General features: G+C 46.4%; 1 protein-coding gene across 3 annotated transcripts in view; it reads left to right on the forward strand.

Annotated features, from left to right (window-relative positions):
* tln2.S (talin 2 S homeolog) overlaps window positions 1-12,698 on the forward strand; it is a 49,953-nt gene extending 37,255 nt beyond the window's left edge. For 2 of the 3 annotated variants that reach the window (XM_041572140.1, XM_041572142.1), the window contains 22 exons: window positions 65-205; window positions 293-474; window positions 770-902; window positions 1,037-1,138; window positions 1,241-1,411; window positions 1,817-1,966; window positions 2,071-2,172; window positions 2,293-2,412; window positions 2,568-2,714; window positions 2,812-2,978; window positions 3,526-3,709; window positions 4,116-4,241; window positions 5,017-5,133; window positions 5,575-5,760; window positions 5,919-6,026; window positions 6,423-6,528; window positions 6,720-6,844; window positions 8,885-9,010; window positions 10,444-10,506; window positions 10,823-11,005; window positions 11,205-11,330; window positions 11,613-12,698. In XM_041572140.1, the coding sequence (XP_041428074.1) occupies window positions 65-205; window positions 293-474; window positions 770-902; window positions 1,037-1,138; window positions 1,241-1,411; window positions 1,817-1,966; window positions 2,071-2,172; window positions 2,293-2,412; window positions 2,568-2,714; window positions 2,812-2,978; window positions 3,526-3,709; window positions 4,116-4,241; window positions 5,017-5,133; window positions 5,575-5,760; window positions 5,919-6,026; window positions 6,423-6,528; window positions 6,720-6,844; window positions 8,885-9,010; window positions 10,444-10,506; window positions 10,823-11,005; window positions 11,205-11,330; window positions 11,613-11,741 (2,994 nt within the window). In that variant the 3' untranslated portion in view covers window positions 11,742-12,698. 3 annotated transcript variants of the gene reach the window in all.
* Window positions 12,699-14,093: the final 1,395 nt, after the last annotated feature.

Below are 14,093 nucleotides of genomic sequence, written 5' to 3' on the forward strand. Positions count from 1 at the left end.
CCTTCAAGGAGCTCTATACAAATAACCTAACCTGGTGACTGTAACTAATTGTCTTTTTCTTCAGGCTCTGGATGGGACATTTAATGATGAGAATCGGGTGAAGTGCCGCAATGCGACTGTGCCGCTCATCCAAGCAGTAGAGAATCTCACAGCATTTGCGTCCAACCCAGAGTTTGCCAGTGTTCCTGCCCAGATCTCTCCTGAAGTGAGTGAAGCACAAGGGCTGGTTTGGGGCACGCATTTCCTACATCTTTATTGTGTCCCTTTACTGACTAATCTGTTCCCATTACAGGGGCTTCGAGCCATGGAGCCCATCGTTACTTCAGCTAAGCTAATGTTAGAAAGCTCTTCTGGGCTCATTCAGACTGCTCGCTCTCTGGCCGCCAACCCCAAAGATCCACCTCAGTGGTCAGTGCTGGCTGGGCATTCACGCAACGTGTCTGACTCCATAAAGAAACTGATCACCAACATGCGGTGAGTTTGGCAGGAAATGGTGTCAGCATTCCCCATGATTCTGTAGCAGCCACTTGGGTACTTGTTATATATACAAAGCTCAAGTCCCACAACTCCCATGATTCTCTTCCAACATCACTTGCGTTTATCACCAATGCTGAGCATTACACTACAGTGGCTGATATGATTTGCCTAGGGGATTACTGTCATTTATGTTGATCTTCTGTGGCTCCTCTTTAAATAAGTAGACTAGTCCTGTATGGGTGGTACTATCTTGCCCAATGTTCCCTCTGTGAATACATTCTTTCTCTCATAGGGATAAAGCTCCAGGTCAGAGAGAATGTGACCAGGCCATTGAGCTCCTCAACCAGGCTGTACGAGATCTGGACCAGGCCTCTTTGGAAGCCATCAGCCAGCAGTTGGCTCCTCGGGAGGGAATTTCCCAAGAGGTCTGTAGCATGTTGGCAGCTTCTGGGACATTTCTTTTGTGTGGTGGGGTGTTATTATCTATTAGATGAGATCTGTGGGTGCAAAAAAAAAAAAAAAGAATTGCTTATTTGATTTTTTATGGCTTTTTCCCCAGGCTTTGCACACCCAGATGCAAACATCTGTACAAGAGATCAGCAATCTGATTGAGCCAATGGCAGCAGCTGCTAGAGCAGATTCATCACAGCTGGGACACAAGGTAATGCTATCGCAGCTTTCTGATTGGTGAGTGGGCTAAGGGAGCCACACAGTAGCCCCCCCCCCCAGCCACATTATCTTAGGCATCTCTTTCCTCTCTTAGGTTTCCCAGATGGCCCAGTACTTTGAACCACTGACCCATGCTTCCATTGGAACTGCCTCCAAAACCATTAATCACCAGCAGCAAATGAACCTCTTGGACCAGACAAAGACCCTGGCAGAGTCAGCACTGCAGATGCTTTACACATCCAAGGAAGCTGGAGGAAACCCCAAGGTTTGTAGTAAAAAGGGGAATGTCTCTATTGTGATATCATTAGGGTGGTCTCCTGAGGGACATCCCCCACTGGGCTCATCCATGCATACACTGACTTACATGGTTCCCCTTGAATTGAGCATCTTCTTGAGTACTGTTATACAGAGCTCCTTTCTGCCAGATATAGTTAATATAGTCATCCTGAGCTCCCCATTATGTGCATACCAGTGTACAGACAGTCCCCCCAGAGAGACTAATGTAATTTAGAGCTTTCCTTCCACAGATTAACAAAGCCCAAAGTATTGAATTTGGGGGGAGCAAATGTACAAATAATGGAACAGGAGATAAAAAGTGAAGCTTAATGCTGTCTGGAAGGGAACACTTAGGATGTCAGTTGGCTCTAATAATTGTTGTGCTCCCTCTAAGGTTGCTGCCCACACTCAGGAGGCTCTGGATGAGGCAGCTCAGATGATGCATGAAGCGGTGGAAGATCTGACCGTGACTCTTAATGAAGCTGCGAGTGCAGCTGGAGCTGTTGGTGGGATGGTCGATTCCATTACTCAAGCCATCAATAAGGTGAAGTTGGTTTGAGTTCCTTTCATGTGGACTCCACTTAACTCCATTGACAGATGGTCTCCACTTAGTCCCAGAAACTGACACTTCTTGCTTATTCTATACAGCTGGATGAGGAGCCTACAGGAGAACCAGAGGGATCCTTTGTTGACTATCAGACTACTATGGTGAAGACAGCAAAGGCCATTGCAGTAACTGTACAAGAGATGGTATGTGCTACTCAGTGTTGTAACATGAACAGTCATGACACTCTGCTTCCTTACATGCTGCTGATTGGCTTTACCTCCATGGTCTCAGTACAGAAAAATAAAATATATTCCTTTCTTCAGGTCACAAAGTCCACAACAAACCCAGATGAACTGGGAACTCTGGCCAACCAACTAACCAATGAATACAGCCAACTTGCCCACGAAGCCAAACCGGCAGCCATGACAGCAGAGAATGAGGAGGTGAGATTGTCCATTCTGTGTGGTTCATATTGATCCATCTAGTTCTCTGCTTCTTTCTTCTTCTCATATTGGCAGAACTTCCAGTGTCTCTTTTCCCCTCCCATTAGCAGCACTTCCAGTGTCTCCTCTCTCATGTATATGGTTCCTCCCCATAGATTGGCTCACACATAAAGCAGCGAGTACAAGAACTCGGACACAACTGCTCACTGCTTGTAACCAAGGCAGGAGCCCTTCAGTGCAGTCCCAATGACAGTTACACAAAGAAAGAGCTGATTGAGAGTGCAAGGCGCGTGTCAGAGAAGGTAAAACCACACACAATCATTAAGTGAATCGCACCCCTCAATCTTTGTGGCCTTGTACCCACATTTAATTCTTCCCTTTCTGTCCCTCTGGCTTCAGGTGTCTCATGTGCTTGCAGCTCTTCAGGCTGGTAACCGTGGCACGCAGGCTTGTATTACTGCAGCCAGTGCTGTATCTGGAATCATTGCTGATCTGGACACCACCATCATGTTTGCCACTGCCGGAACCCTCAACCGGGAGAATGCAGAGACCTTTGCTGATCACCGGTACAACACACGGGGCTGTAACTGGGAGGGTTGAAATTCATTAGTAGATTACAGCAGGGCTTTTTAATGAATTGTGAGCCATACATATATGCCAGGGGTGTATAGAGGGGACTTAATAGTATTTATATATTGTCACACAGTGAGGAGTAGGGCAGCAGTAATATAAATATCCCAGGGGTGTATAGAGGGGACCAAATAGTATTTATATATTGTCTAACAGTGAGGAGTAGGGCAGCAGTAATATAAATATCCCAGGGGTGTATAGAGGGGACTAAATAGTATTTATATATTGTCTAACAGTGAGGAGTAGGGCAGGAGTAATATAAATATTACAGGGACGTTTATAGAGGGGACCAAATAGAATTATATATTGTCTCAGTGAGGAGTAGGGCAGCAGTAATATAAATAAACCAGAGGAGTAAAGAGGGGGCCAAATAGTATTTATATATTGTCTGACAGTGAGGAGTAGGGCAGCAGTAATATAAATATTTCAGGGAATGTAGATAGAGGGGGCCATTTGATATGAAAATATGACTCTCTGTTACAGGGAGGGGATCCTAAAGACGGCAAAGGCTCTGGTGGAGGACACCAAAGTGCTGGTGCAGAATGCAACATCCAGTCAGGAGAAACTGGCTCAGGCAGCTCAGTCGTCTGTAACAACAATCACTCGTCTCGCTGAGACCGTGAAACTGGGCGCTGCCAGCCTGGGTGCAGACGACCCAGAAACCCAGGTAATGGGGATTATACAGTACTGCTTGTTGCAGAGGGAAGGCAGTCACTAGAGGGATGTGTTGCACAGTGCTTATGTGTGAGACTTCCCTTCAGAGTGACTGCTTTTTGTGTGATCACATACTCTACCCACATCTCTGACACCACAAATTGCCTAGTTATCCCTTCTGGGTGGGACACATTTGCCTTAGAAGCTTCTGTCTTCCACCAATAACTTGCAATCTCTAGACAACACTGTGTTTCTTAACCTTTGACTAGAACTGGGCCATAAGCAGCTGTGTGTGTTTGTGCTAGCCTTAATTCCCTTGGGCAGGGCCAGTGCCAACTCCAGCATGGTTAGTTCTGACTTATATTGTGCTCGTCACACTTGTCAGTGGCCATTCATCTTCATGGAATTGTGCTCCCCAGGTGGTACTAATCAATGCCGTTAAAGATGTGGCTAAGGCTTTGGGCGATCTCATCAGTGCCACCAAGGCGGCGGCAGGCAAATCCAGTGATGACCCGTCCGTCTATCAGTTGAAGAACTCGGCCAAGGTACAAACAAGATCTGCGTGAGGAGGGAGAGTCCTATCCATATAAAATATATATATATGTCAGGCAGAGGTGCTAGAATTAGGCACTACAGACAGTTTCTCTGGTCACTCAGTTGGGGGGTAAGAAGAAGTGAATAGGTTGGTGGGAGATGGGAAGTAGAGGTTTTATCTGTAAATAGAAATTGGCAGTGATGTGCCCCCCTCTGCCAGTGAGATTAGCTTCAGCTTTGCATTGCCTTTATCTGAATGCTTCTTTTCATTGCCTTTCATAAACCAGTTATGGAGGGTCCATTGGGATTGGCTGGAAAAGAAAGCAAGGAAGCTATTTGTTGAGTATCAGGGGTGTTAGTGAATAGTGAGAAGGGATTTGTGTGTGACATGAGGAGAAGCCATAGTATAGGATGAACAATGTATAGGGAGGAGGAGCAGGAGACTGATCGAGAGAAATACAGGCCTAAATTATGGGCAGAAGATCAATAGAAATGATTAGGGTATGAACAGATATAAGAGCAAAAGCCATTTCAGGTAGGACCCCTAGTCAGGTCCTCTCCTATTCATATGCCAGTCTCTTATTCAAATCAATGCATGGTTGCTATGGGAATTTGCACCCTAGCAACCAGACTGATGAAAATGCAAACTGGAGAGCTGTGGAAAAAAAAAGCTAAATAACTCAAAAACCATAAATAATGAAAAAATGAAAAACAATTGCAAATTGTCTTAGAATCCCTCTCTACATCATACTAACAGTTAACTCAAATTGCTTTGCCTGCCCCCAGGTCATGGTAACGAATGTGACGTCACTTTTGAAGACGGTGAAAGCGGTGGAAGATGAAGCTACAAAGGGAACTCGTGCACTGGAGGCCACAATAGAGCACATTCGGCAGGAGCTGGCGGTGAGTTTATCAGGGATTGAACGAGGCCCATTGAAATAGTGACTATCTGTACAATTAGCGGTCAGGACTACACTAACAGTCTCTCATTTATACTGCCGCCTGTCTGACTTTAGTCTGAGATTAGTCTGAAGCATTGCCTGTGCGTGTGCCCCTGTGCTTGCTCCTGTGTTTGAGTGTGCACTTCCCTATGAGACGTGTGTGCCTGGTCCAATACATTTATTTACTTGTGTCAGAACTGTATAATGTATCTAAATAAAGCTTCATCTGGTTTTTCAGTCAGTACATCATTATCAAGTTCTCCAATACCGCAACAACAATGGCTGTGTTTTTTTTCCCTGTAACTCCCTGCATCCAGTGATATAGTGTCTCATGCACAAATCTATAGGAGGCAATAGCACCTCTGTAATACGTGTTCACCCCTTTCCCCTGATTTCTGTGCAGGTCTTTTCTTCTCCCGAGCCGCCTCCCCACACTTCCACCCCAGAAGACTTTATCCGAATGACTAAAGGAATTACCATGGCGACTGCCAAAGCTGTGGCTGCAGGAAACTCTTGCCGCCAGGAGGATGTGATTGCCACGGCTAACCTGAGCCGACGGGCTATTGCCGACATGCTGAGATCATGCAAGGTTAGTGACGGGCCAGTATGTTTAACATGGGCAGATAAAGAATGCTGATTGGGGTGGGAGTTATAACAGGCTACTGTGGCTATCTGCCATATCTCCCTATGGAGTATGTTACAAACGGAGTATCGGGATAGTCATGACAAAATGATTAACTGTTACAGGAGGCCGTGTATCACCCTGAAGTCCATGCTGATGTGCGAATGCGAGCCACACGCTTTGGAAAGGAGTGTGCCATTGGCTACCTGCAGCTACTGGAGCACGTGCTTCTGGTAAGTGTCCTGCACTCAAGCCTTTCCCTCCTGCATCTCTCTCTCCCATCTGTGTGTCCTGTCTGTGTGTGCTGTGCATTATGTGAAAGCTTTATGGTTACTAATTCATCTAATATGTACTGAAACTCATTATTACATCACATGTAGAGAACTTCTTGCAGGCGTGTGCACTCTTTGTGGGCGGTGCCCATGTATTGCCTTAACAGAAGATTCTGTATGTTTTCCTTCATTCCCTTTATTTCCATCACTGTGTTTCCTGCACTTTTTTACCCTACAGTCCTTGGCTCACACCCCTACTGGCTCTCCATGTGCCACACACCCCTTATGACTCTCTCTTAACATCTGTTGCTACTCTCACTCCCTTTTGCCCCAATATTCATTGTCTGGTTCCCACAGATCCTCCAGAAGCCCAGCCCAGAGCTAAAGCAGCAGTTGGCCGCATATTCCAAGCAGGTTGCAGGCTCAGTGACTGAACTCATCCAGGCTGCCGAGGCCATGAAAGGTATTGTAATGCCCCTCTCTTTTACTTAACTCTCTAGCAATTTGCCCTCTAACCACCCCCTTGCAGCACTTACTCTCTACCCACTTACTCTTTTACTATAACTGGGGTACACAACGAGCAATCCATCCAGCTGCATGAGGAGTGTCTCAGTGACTGGCACAGTGTTGTAAGCCTTTTGTTGTTCCTTACAGGCACAGAATGGGTTGATCCAGAGGACCCCACTGTGATTGCAGAGAATGAGTTGTTGGGAGCAGCGGCTGCAATTGAAGCAGCAGCAAAAAAACTGGAGCAGCTGAAGCCCCGCGCCAAACCAAAGGTAATATATGGGAGACCAAAAGGTACCGGCTCCCCCAAATTCTAGTGTGGAGATTGCTATTAATCAGAACGGTAGCACTGTCTGTGAGGTGCCTCTGTACCCGGGAACCAGATGAGAGTGTATTTAATGCTTTACACCAAAACTGGGGTGCCATGCAATAAAGGCTTTACCCTTAACTTTTACTATTTTATAAAATAGCCTATTCTTAGTTTTTATTAATTATTTGCCTTTCTCTTCTAACTTTTTCCAACGTAACGTTCATAATCCCATAATTTGTTCAACCTACTGCCTGGTTGCTAAAAGGCTAAATATGAAAAACCCATAAGCAATAACAAAAGACTGAAAGTTATAAAAGTGTTCAGTTCCAGTTGTCTATGAGACAGGCCAAGAGATCCGCAGAGAGCAGGAATTTGGCATACTTAAAAATCCCTTTAATTGGGAAATTGCCCAGCACTAGATCAGGGGATGAACAGGTGGGACCCAAGGATGCCAAAGACATGAACAGTCATCACATTAGATCCCCTAGCACCTACTAACTTTTATCTTCTATTATATGCCAAGCTTGGTGGCTTTACAGGAGGAAGGGTGGTGGCTTTTTAACCATAACATCATCACCATCTTCATTAAATTCTACTGTCAAATTATATCCATGCAGTTTAGAAAAGGTCCATCGGTGTAACCCCGATGATAAGTCCATTGTAAACCAAAGTAGGAAATCCCATCCTTAGTAGATCCATTAGGAGAACTCACAATCCAAAGCAGCCTAGCAGGGCCTCCATTCCAAACCAACCTAAAGAGACCTTGCATTCCAATATAAGCTAAGAAGCAGTGCGTGCCAAATGAAGCTGAACATTCAGAACATAGCAGACTAGGAGAACATTCATACCAAGCAATGGTAGGCGCCCATACCAAACCATCTTAGGAGATCAAACACACAACACTAATGCATGGATTCCTATCAAATGGCCTACTTTTCAGTTCAGGTTTTTAATTGGTCCTCATTTGTTTAGTTGATGTGTTCTTTGCCTTCCTTTTGTCATTCTCTACAACTTTTGAATGAGGGGCTCACTGTCCTCTCTGCCAAAAAACTATTGCTGTGTGAGGCTGTATCATTACGTTGTGTTTATGACTTGATCTTTCTATACAGGCCTATCTCATACACACCACTTTCTGATTGCTAGGGAATGTTTGACCCTAGAAACCAGAATAAATGCTGCTAGAGAGCCACCCAAGGTCACAGCAGGTACAACCAGTGTCCTTCTGACTGCTCTACTCATCTCTCTCAGAGGGACTATTCCCACAAGTTACTCACAGTCCAACTCCACTTTCTCTCTTATTATTTTCTCCTTTATTTGCACAGCTGTAGTGACACTCCTTGCCTTCTTTTGGAGGGAGGCTCTTTTTCTGTGACAAAGTATAAGTGTCATTGATCAGAAGAGGAGTTTGCCAGAATCAGAGGGTCCATGCAGTGTGGTCACTGGAGAAATCATGACTGACAGTCTGTTTTGTGACTCATTTTGTGGGAGGATCAGCTTTTAGATTGTCCCCGTTGGGTTCAGTTGCACAACATGGAAAGGGGCAGACATAAATCCTGTGCAAAGATCTTTTCTCTGTGTGAAACTCCACTTCCACTACTGTTCCATTCTGGGTGTAGGGACTCTGGGAAGAAATGATGGATCAAGAAAAGTGGTCCCTTCATCCACACCTGTAAGAGCAGAAAAACAATTGTATGGGAAGAGCCAGAGATGGGCCTATGGATCTCTCACCAGAGTTTGTGGCAAAGTCCTGGGACCCCATTTGAAGTAGACATTTTATTGGCTTTATCTCTCCTTCTGTCAAGCATTACCAAGAGATCCCCATGGTGAAGGTGGCTCTGGTTTGGCCCATGAGATCATTATCACAGTGAATAACCACAGCAAACAATGAGCCATTGCTCTCCTTAGTTTTCCACACTGTAAGGGCCTGACCCTAATCCTTAGGCCCTAGTCTTTGGTTGTAATGATATAATAAATAAGCCCTAACCCATCTTTCCTTCTGTAGCAGGCGGATGAAAGCTTGAATTTTGAGGAGCAGATCTTGGAGGCAGCAAAATCCATTGCGGCGGCTACCAGTGCTCTTGTTAAAGCCGCATCTGCTGCCCAGAGAGAGCTGGTAGCCCAGGGAAAGGTACAACTCCACTTATGTATTGTTCTTTACTTGTTTTCTACATTCTTGCCCAAGAGCTTCCACTCCTTCCAACCTTACCTTCTACTCATCCCATCTCTGCCTGAAGGTCCAACACCATGCCACTCCAACACTTTCCTAACACTCTTTCCTCCTCTGTCTGAAAGTCCAATCCCCTCCCCAACTCTTTTCTAATACTCGTTCCTCCTCTGTCTGAAGGTCCAATCCCCTCCCCAACTCTTTTCTAATATTCATTGCTGCTCTGTCTGAAGGTCCAATCCCCTCCCCAACTCTTTTCTAATACTCGTTCCTCCTCTGTCTGAAGGTCCAATCCCCTCCCCAACTCTTTTCTAATACTCGTTCCTCCTCTGTCTGAAGGTCCAATCCCCTCCCCAACTCTTTTCTAATACTCGTTCCTCCTTTGTCTGAAGGTCCAATCCCCCTCCCCAACTCTTTTCTAATACTCGTTCCTCCTCTGTCTGAAGGTCCAATCCCCTCCCCAACTCTTTTCTAATACTCGTTCCTCCTCTGTCTGAAGGTCCAATCCCCTCCCCAACTCTTTTCTAATACTCGTTCCTCCTCTGTCTGAAGGTCCAATCCCCCTCCCCAACTCTTTTCTAATACTCGTTCCTCCTTTGTCTGAAGGTCCAATCCCCTCCCCAACTCTTTTCTAATACTCGTTCCTCCTCTGTCTGAAGGTCCAATCCCTCCCCAACTCTTTTCTAATACTCGTTCCTCCTCTGTCTGAAGGTCCAATCCCCTCCCCAACTCTTTTCTAATACTCGTTCCTCCTCTGTCTGAAGGTCCAATCCCCCTCCCCAACTCTTTTCTAATACTCGTTCCTCCTTTGTCTGAAGGTCCAATCCCCCTCCCCAACTCTTTTCTAATACTCGTTCCTCCTCTGTCTGAAGGTCCAATCCCCTCCCCAACTCTTTTCTAATACTCGTTCCTCCTCTGTCTGAAGGTCCAATCCCCTCCCCAACTCTTTTCTAATACTCGTTCCTCCTCTGTCTGAAGGTCCAATCCCCTCCCCAACTCTTTTCTAATACTTGTTCTTCCTCTGTCTGAAGGTCCAATGCCATCCCAACGCTTTCCTATAACTTGCCCTGGGGCATTATATAGTGAATAAAGTACCCCCTCTTGTTAAATATAAGGATATTATAAGTTACAGAGGAGTTTCATGACCATATAAAAGTACGAGGCTGAAGGTCATGGAACTCCGAGGTAACTTCTAATATCCTCATATTTTGCAACTGGGGGCACTTTATTTATTATAATACACACGTTTCAGTGAGTCATGTGACAGAAATGACATCACTGCTCACCGTTTATAACTGATGACATCAGAACTCACCGTTTATAAGGATATAATTTACAAGATATTCATGGCTTTTGTGTATTATATAGAGATGTCTCTTTGTCTCTTGCCTTTGTAGGTTGGTGCTATTCCAGCCAATGCCGATGATGATGGACAGTGGTCCCAAGGACTGATATCAGCTGTAAGTGGCGTATATAGTGGTGCATAGTCAGTAGTATTTATGTCTATAGTAATACTGGCATCTCATGTACAGTGGGTGTGGGCAGCACCTGGGCACAGAATTGCACACACGTAAATAATAGTAGTGACTTAATGGGGTTACAGATATTAGAGGGAGGTGTAGGATGTGCCAGTAATGTGCCAGTCGGGTATAGAGCAGATTTGAGTGGGGGGTAAGGGCACATGCTGGGCACTTGTGTTTATGTAGAATTAGGGAAGAGTTGCTCTATGTTTGACTCCTGTGGATTAATCTCTGCCCCCCTGGGGCTACCCCGTAGGCTCGTATGGTGGCCGCAGCAACCAGCAATCTGTGTGAAGCAGCCAACTCAGCGGTACAAGGACACGCCAGTGAGGAGAAACTCATTTCATCAGCCAAACAGGTGGCGGCATCCACAGCGCAGCTCCTGGTGGCCTGTAAAGTGAAAGCTGATCACGATTCTGAAGCCATGAGACGCCTGCAGGTGAGTTCTACTTTTGGGGGACCCCCAGGCCAAGGGATTGTGGAAGTTGTTACTGGTTGTGTGGTGCGTGTAATTTCTGTGTGGCTGATGTGTTACTCACATGTATTGGGTTAGTGACACCCCCAAGGGATTGTGGGTAGGAGCAGCCCCACTTGCTTTATTGGAGATAAAGCTCTACACCTGGCTGGTCTCTTGGCAGGTTGCCGGCAATGCAGTAAAGCGAGCCTCAGACAACTTAGTGAAGGCTGCCAAGAAAGCCGCTGCTTTCCAGGACCACGATGAGACGGTGGTGGTGAAGGAGAAGATGGTTGGAGGAATCGCTCAGGTGAGGAGCAGCAAGGAATTGTGGGAAGAGGGAGGAATCTCTTAGGAACCATCCTGCCCATTGGTGTCCCATTGCACTTATTCACTGTGGCCTAGTCACCGGGCTACCTTATATTCTCCTGTACTGTAGCCACTGGGGGAGGGTTTGGGGTGCATAGGGGAGTCCTGACCATTTGTTGCCCAATGCAGATCATGGAAGCCCAGGAGGAGATCCTGTACTGTAGCCACTGGGGGAGGGTTTGGGGTGCATAGGGGAGTCCTGACCATTTGTTGCCCCATGCAGATTATTGCGGCCCAGGAGGAGATGCTGAGGAAGGAGCGGGAGCTGGAGGAGGCGAGGAAGAAGCTGGCTATGATCAGGCAACAGCAATACAAGTTCCTTCCATCGGAGCTGCGCGAGGATTCTCACTGAGGGCAACTGTCACTCACCCTGCTTTACTGCCCCTGCCACGCCCCCAGCTGACTAACTATTCCTACAGCCAATCAGCAGCCTCCTGGCACTGTAGCACCTCCTGCTGGGAGAGGTTGGTGTTGCACTTCATTCCTGTTACATGAACGGTTCTCTCAGCCCAGAGGATCCAGTGGCTAATGGTCCAATTCTGTCTGTGCCTTATTCCTATTGCTGCTACTGGTGTCCTATTGCCCTCCTTGTTACCTCTTATTAATCTCATGCTGCCCCAATGCCTTAATGCCTGTCCCTGCTGCATTTGCCTTATGCTTCTTTCCATGCAGCCCTGGGATGCATCGCTGTGTACCCCTGCACTTGCATGTGGGGGTCCCTGCGCTGCACTTGCATGTGGGGGTCCCTGCGCTGCACTTGCATGTGGGGGTCCCTGCGCTGCACTTGCATGTGGGGGTCCCTGCGCTGCAATTGCATGTGGGGGTCCCTGCGCTGCACTTGCATGTGGGGGTCCCTGCGCTGCACTTGCATGTGGGGGTCCCTGCGCTGCACTTGCATGTGGGGGTCCCTGCGCTGCACTTGCATGTGGGGGTCCCTGCGCTGCACTTGCATGTGGGGGTCCCTGCGCTGCACTTGCATGTGGGGGTCCCTGCGCTGCACTTGCATGTGGGGGTCCCTGCGCTGCACTTGCATGTGGGGGTCCCTGCGCTGCACTTGCATGTGGGGGTCCCTGCGCTGCACTGTGCCTTTAAGTGCCTGAATATGTGCAATCAGAGTGTTACTGTGCGGCTTCCTATAGCAGTAAGTGTATAAATGAGTAACAAGTCTCACATTTCTATGGGAAATTCTCTATTTTTATGTTGCATAATATTGGGGTTTTTAGCTGTATTTAGGGACACCCCAAGGTGCCTCCTGCGCCCGCCCGTGGCTTCACCACAAGTATTACACTCAATAAATATCTTCACTTCATGTGTCTGCCCCTTCCTTCTGGTCTCCCACTCTACTCTGCAATGAAGAGAAATAGAGTGTCAGCAGTGAGGATCAGGCAGCCCCGTGTGCCACACACATACTGTATATACTGTACATATAGAATTCACAGGGAACTCCAGGGGCACAAAGTAACAAACCCAAAATGTTCTGTCCGGACAGTGTTTGCTCCATGACATGTGATGAACTGCAACTCACACATACGGGCCATTCAGTTGGTCACTTCTTGTGCGACTCTTGTACTAATGAAATAGTTCTGCTTTACTCCATTACCCACCTGCCCCCATACTCACCTGCCTTATGTACTTCATACAGGGACTACTGTAACTTACTGTACACACTCACTGGTTATATAGTCACAGAACAACCCCTCAGTGACTTCTAATATCCTTATCATTTACAGTAGGGGGTACATTATCCCTTATAATACATGAGTGATACTCAGAGTTCCCTGTATAACTCAGCCTGCAGCCTTGTGCCTTTATATGGTCACAGAACAACCCCTCAGTGACTAGTTCTAATATCCTTATCATTTACAGTAGGGGGTACATTATCCCTTATAATACATGAGTGATACTCAGAGTTCCCTGTATAACTCAGCCTGCAGCCTTGTGCCTTTATATGGTCACAGAACAACCCCTCAGTGACTTCTAATATCCTTATCATTTACAGTAGGGGGTACATTATCCCTTATAATACATGAGTGATACTCAGAGTTCCCTGTATAACTCAGCCTGCAGCCTTGTGCCTTTATATGGTCACAGAACAACCCCTCAGTGACTTCTAATATCCTTATCATTTACAGTAGGGGGTACATTATCCCTTATAATACATGAGTGATACTCAGAGTTCCCTGTATAACTCAGCCTGCAGCCTTGTGCCTTTATATGGTCACAGAACAACCCCTCAGTGACTAGTTCTAATATCCTTATCATTTACAGTAGGGGGTACATTATCTAGTCTCGGCTTCCCTGTATAACTTGTGTGTGGGGTGACCAGGCAAATAAGAAATTCCAGAGCTTTGTGCCCTATGTATGTTTTTAGGGAGACTTAGAGAATGGGCCTGTGTGACTGGTGACCCCCAATGTACATGAGGCTCCAGAGATGAGACCCCAATGGTGCGAGATACACGGCAATGCCACGTGGCCACTAAAAATTACACTTAAAGGAACAGTAACACCAACAAATGGAAGTATTTTAAAGTAATGAAAATATCATATACTGTTGCCCTGCACGTGTAACTATGGTGTGTTTCCTTCAGAAACACTACTATAGTTTATATAAACAAGCTGCTGTGTAGCCATGGGGGCAGCCATTCAAGCACAGGATACACAGTAGATAACAGATAAGTACTACTATAGTTTATATAAACAAGCT

This window comes from Xenopus laevis, chromosome 1S, assembly GCF_017654675.1.
Source record: "Xenopus laevis strain J_2021 chromosome 1S, Xenopus_laevis_v10.1, whole genome shotgun sequence".
Lineage (NCBI taxonomy): Eukaryota > Metazoa > Chordata > Amphibia > Anura > Pipidae > Xenopus > Xenopus laevis.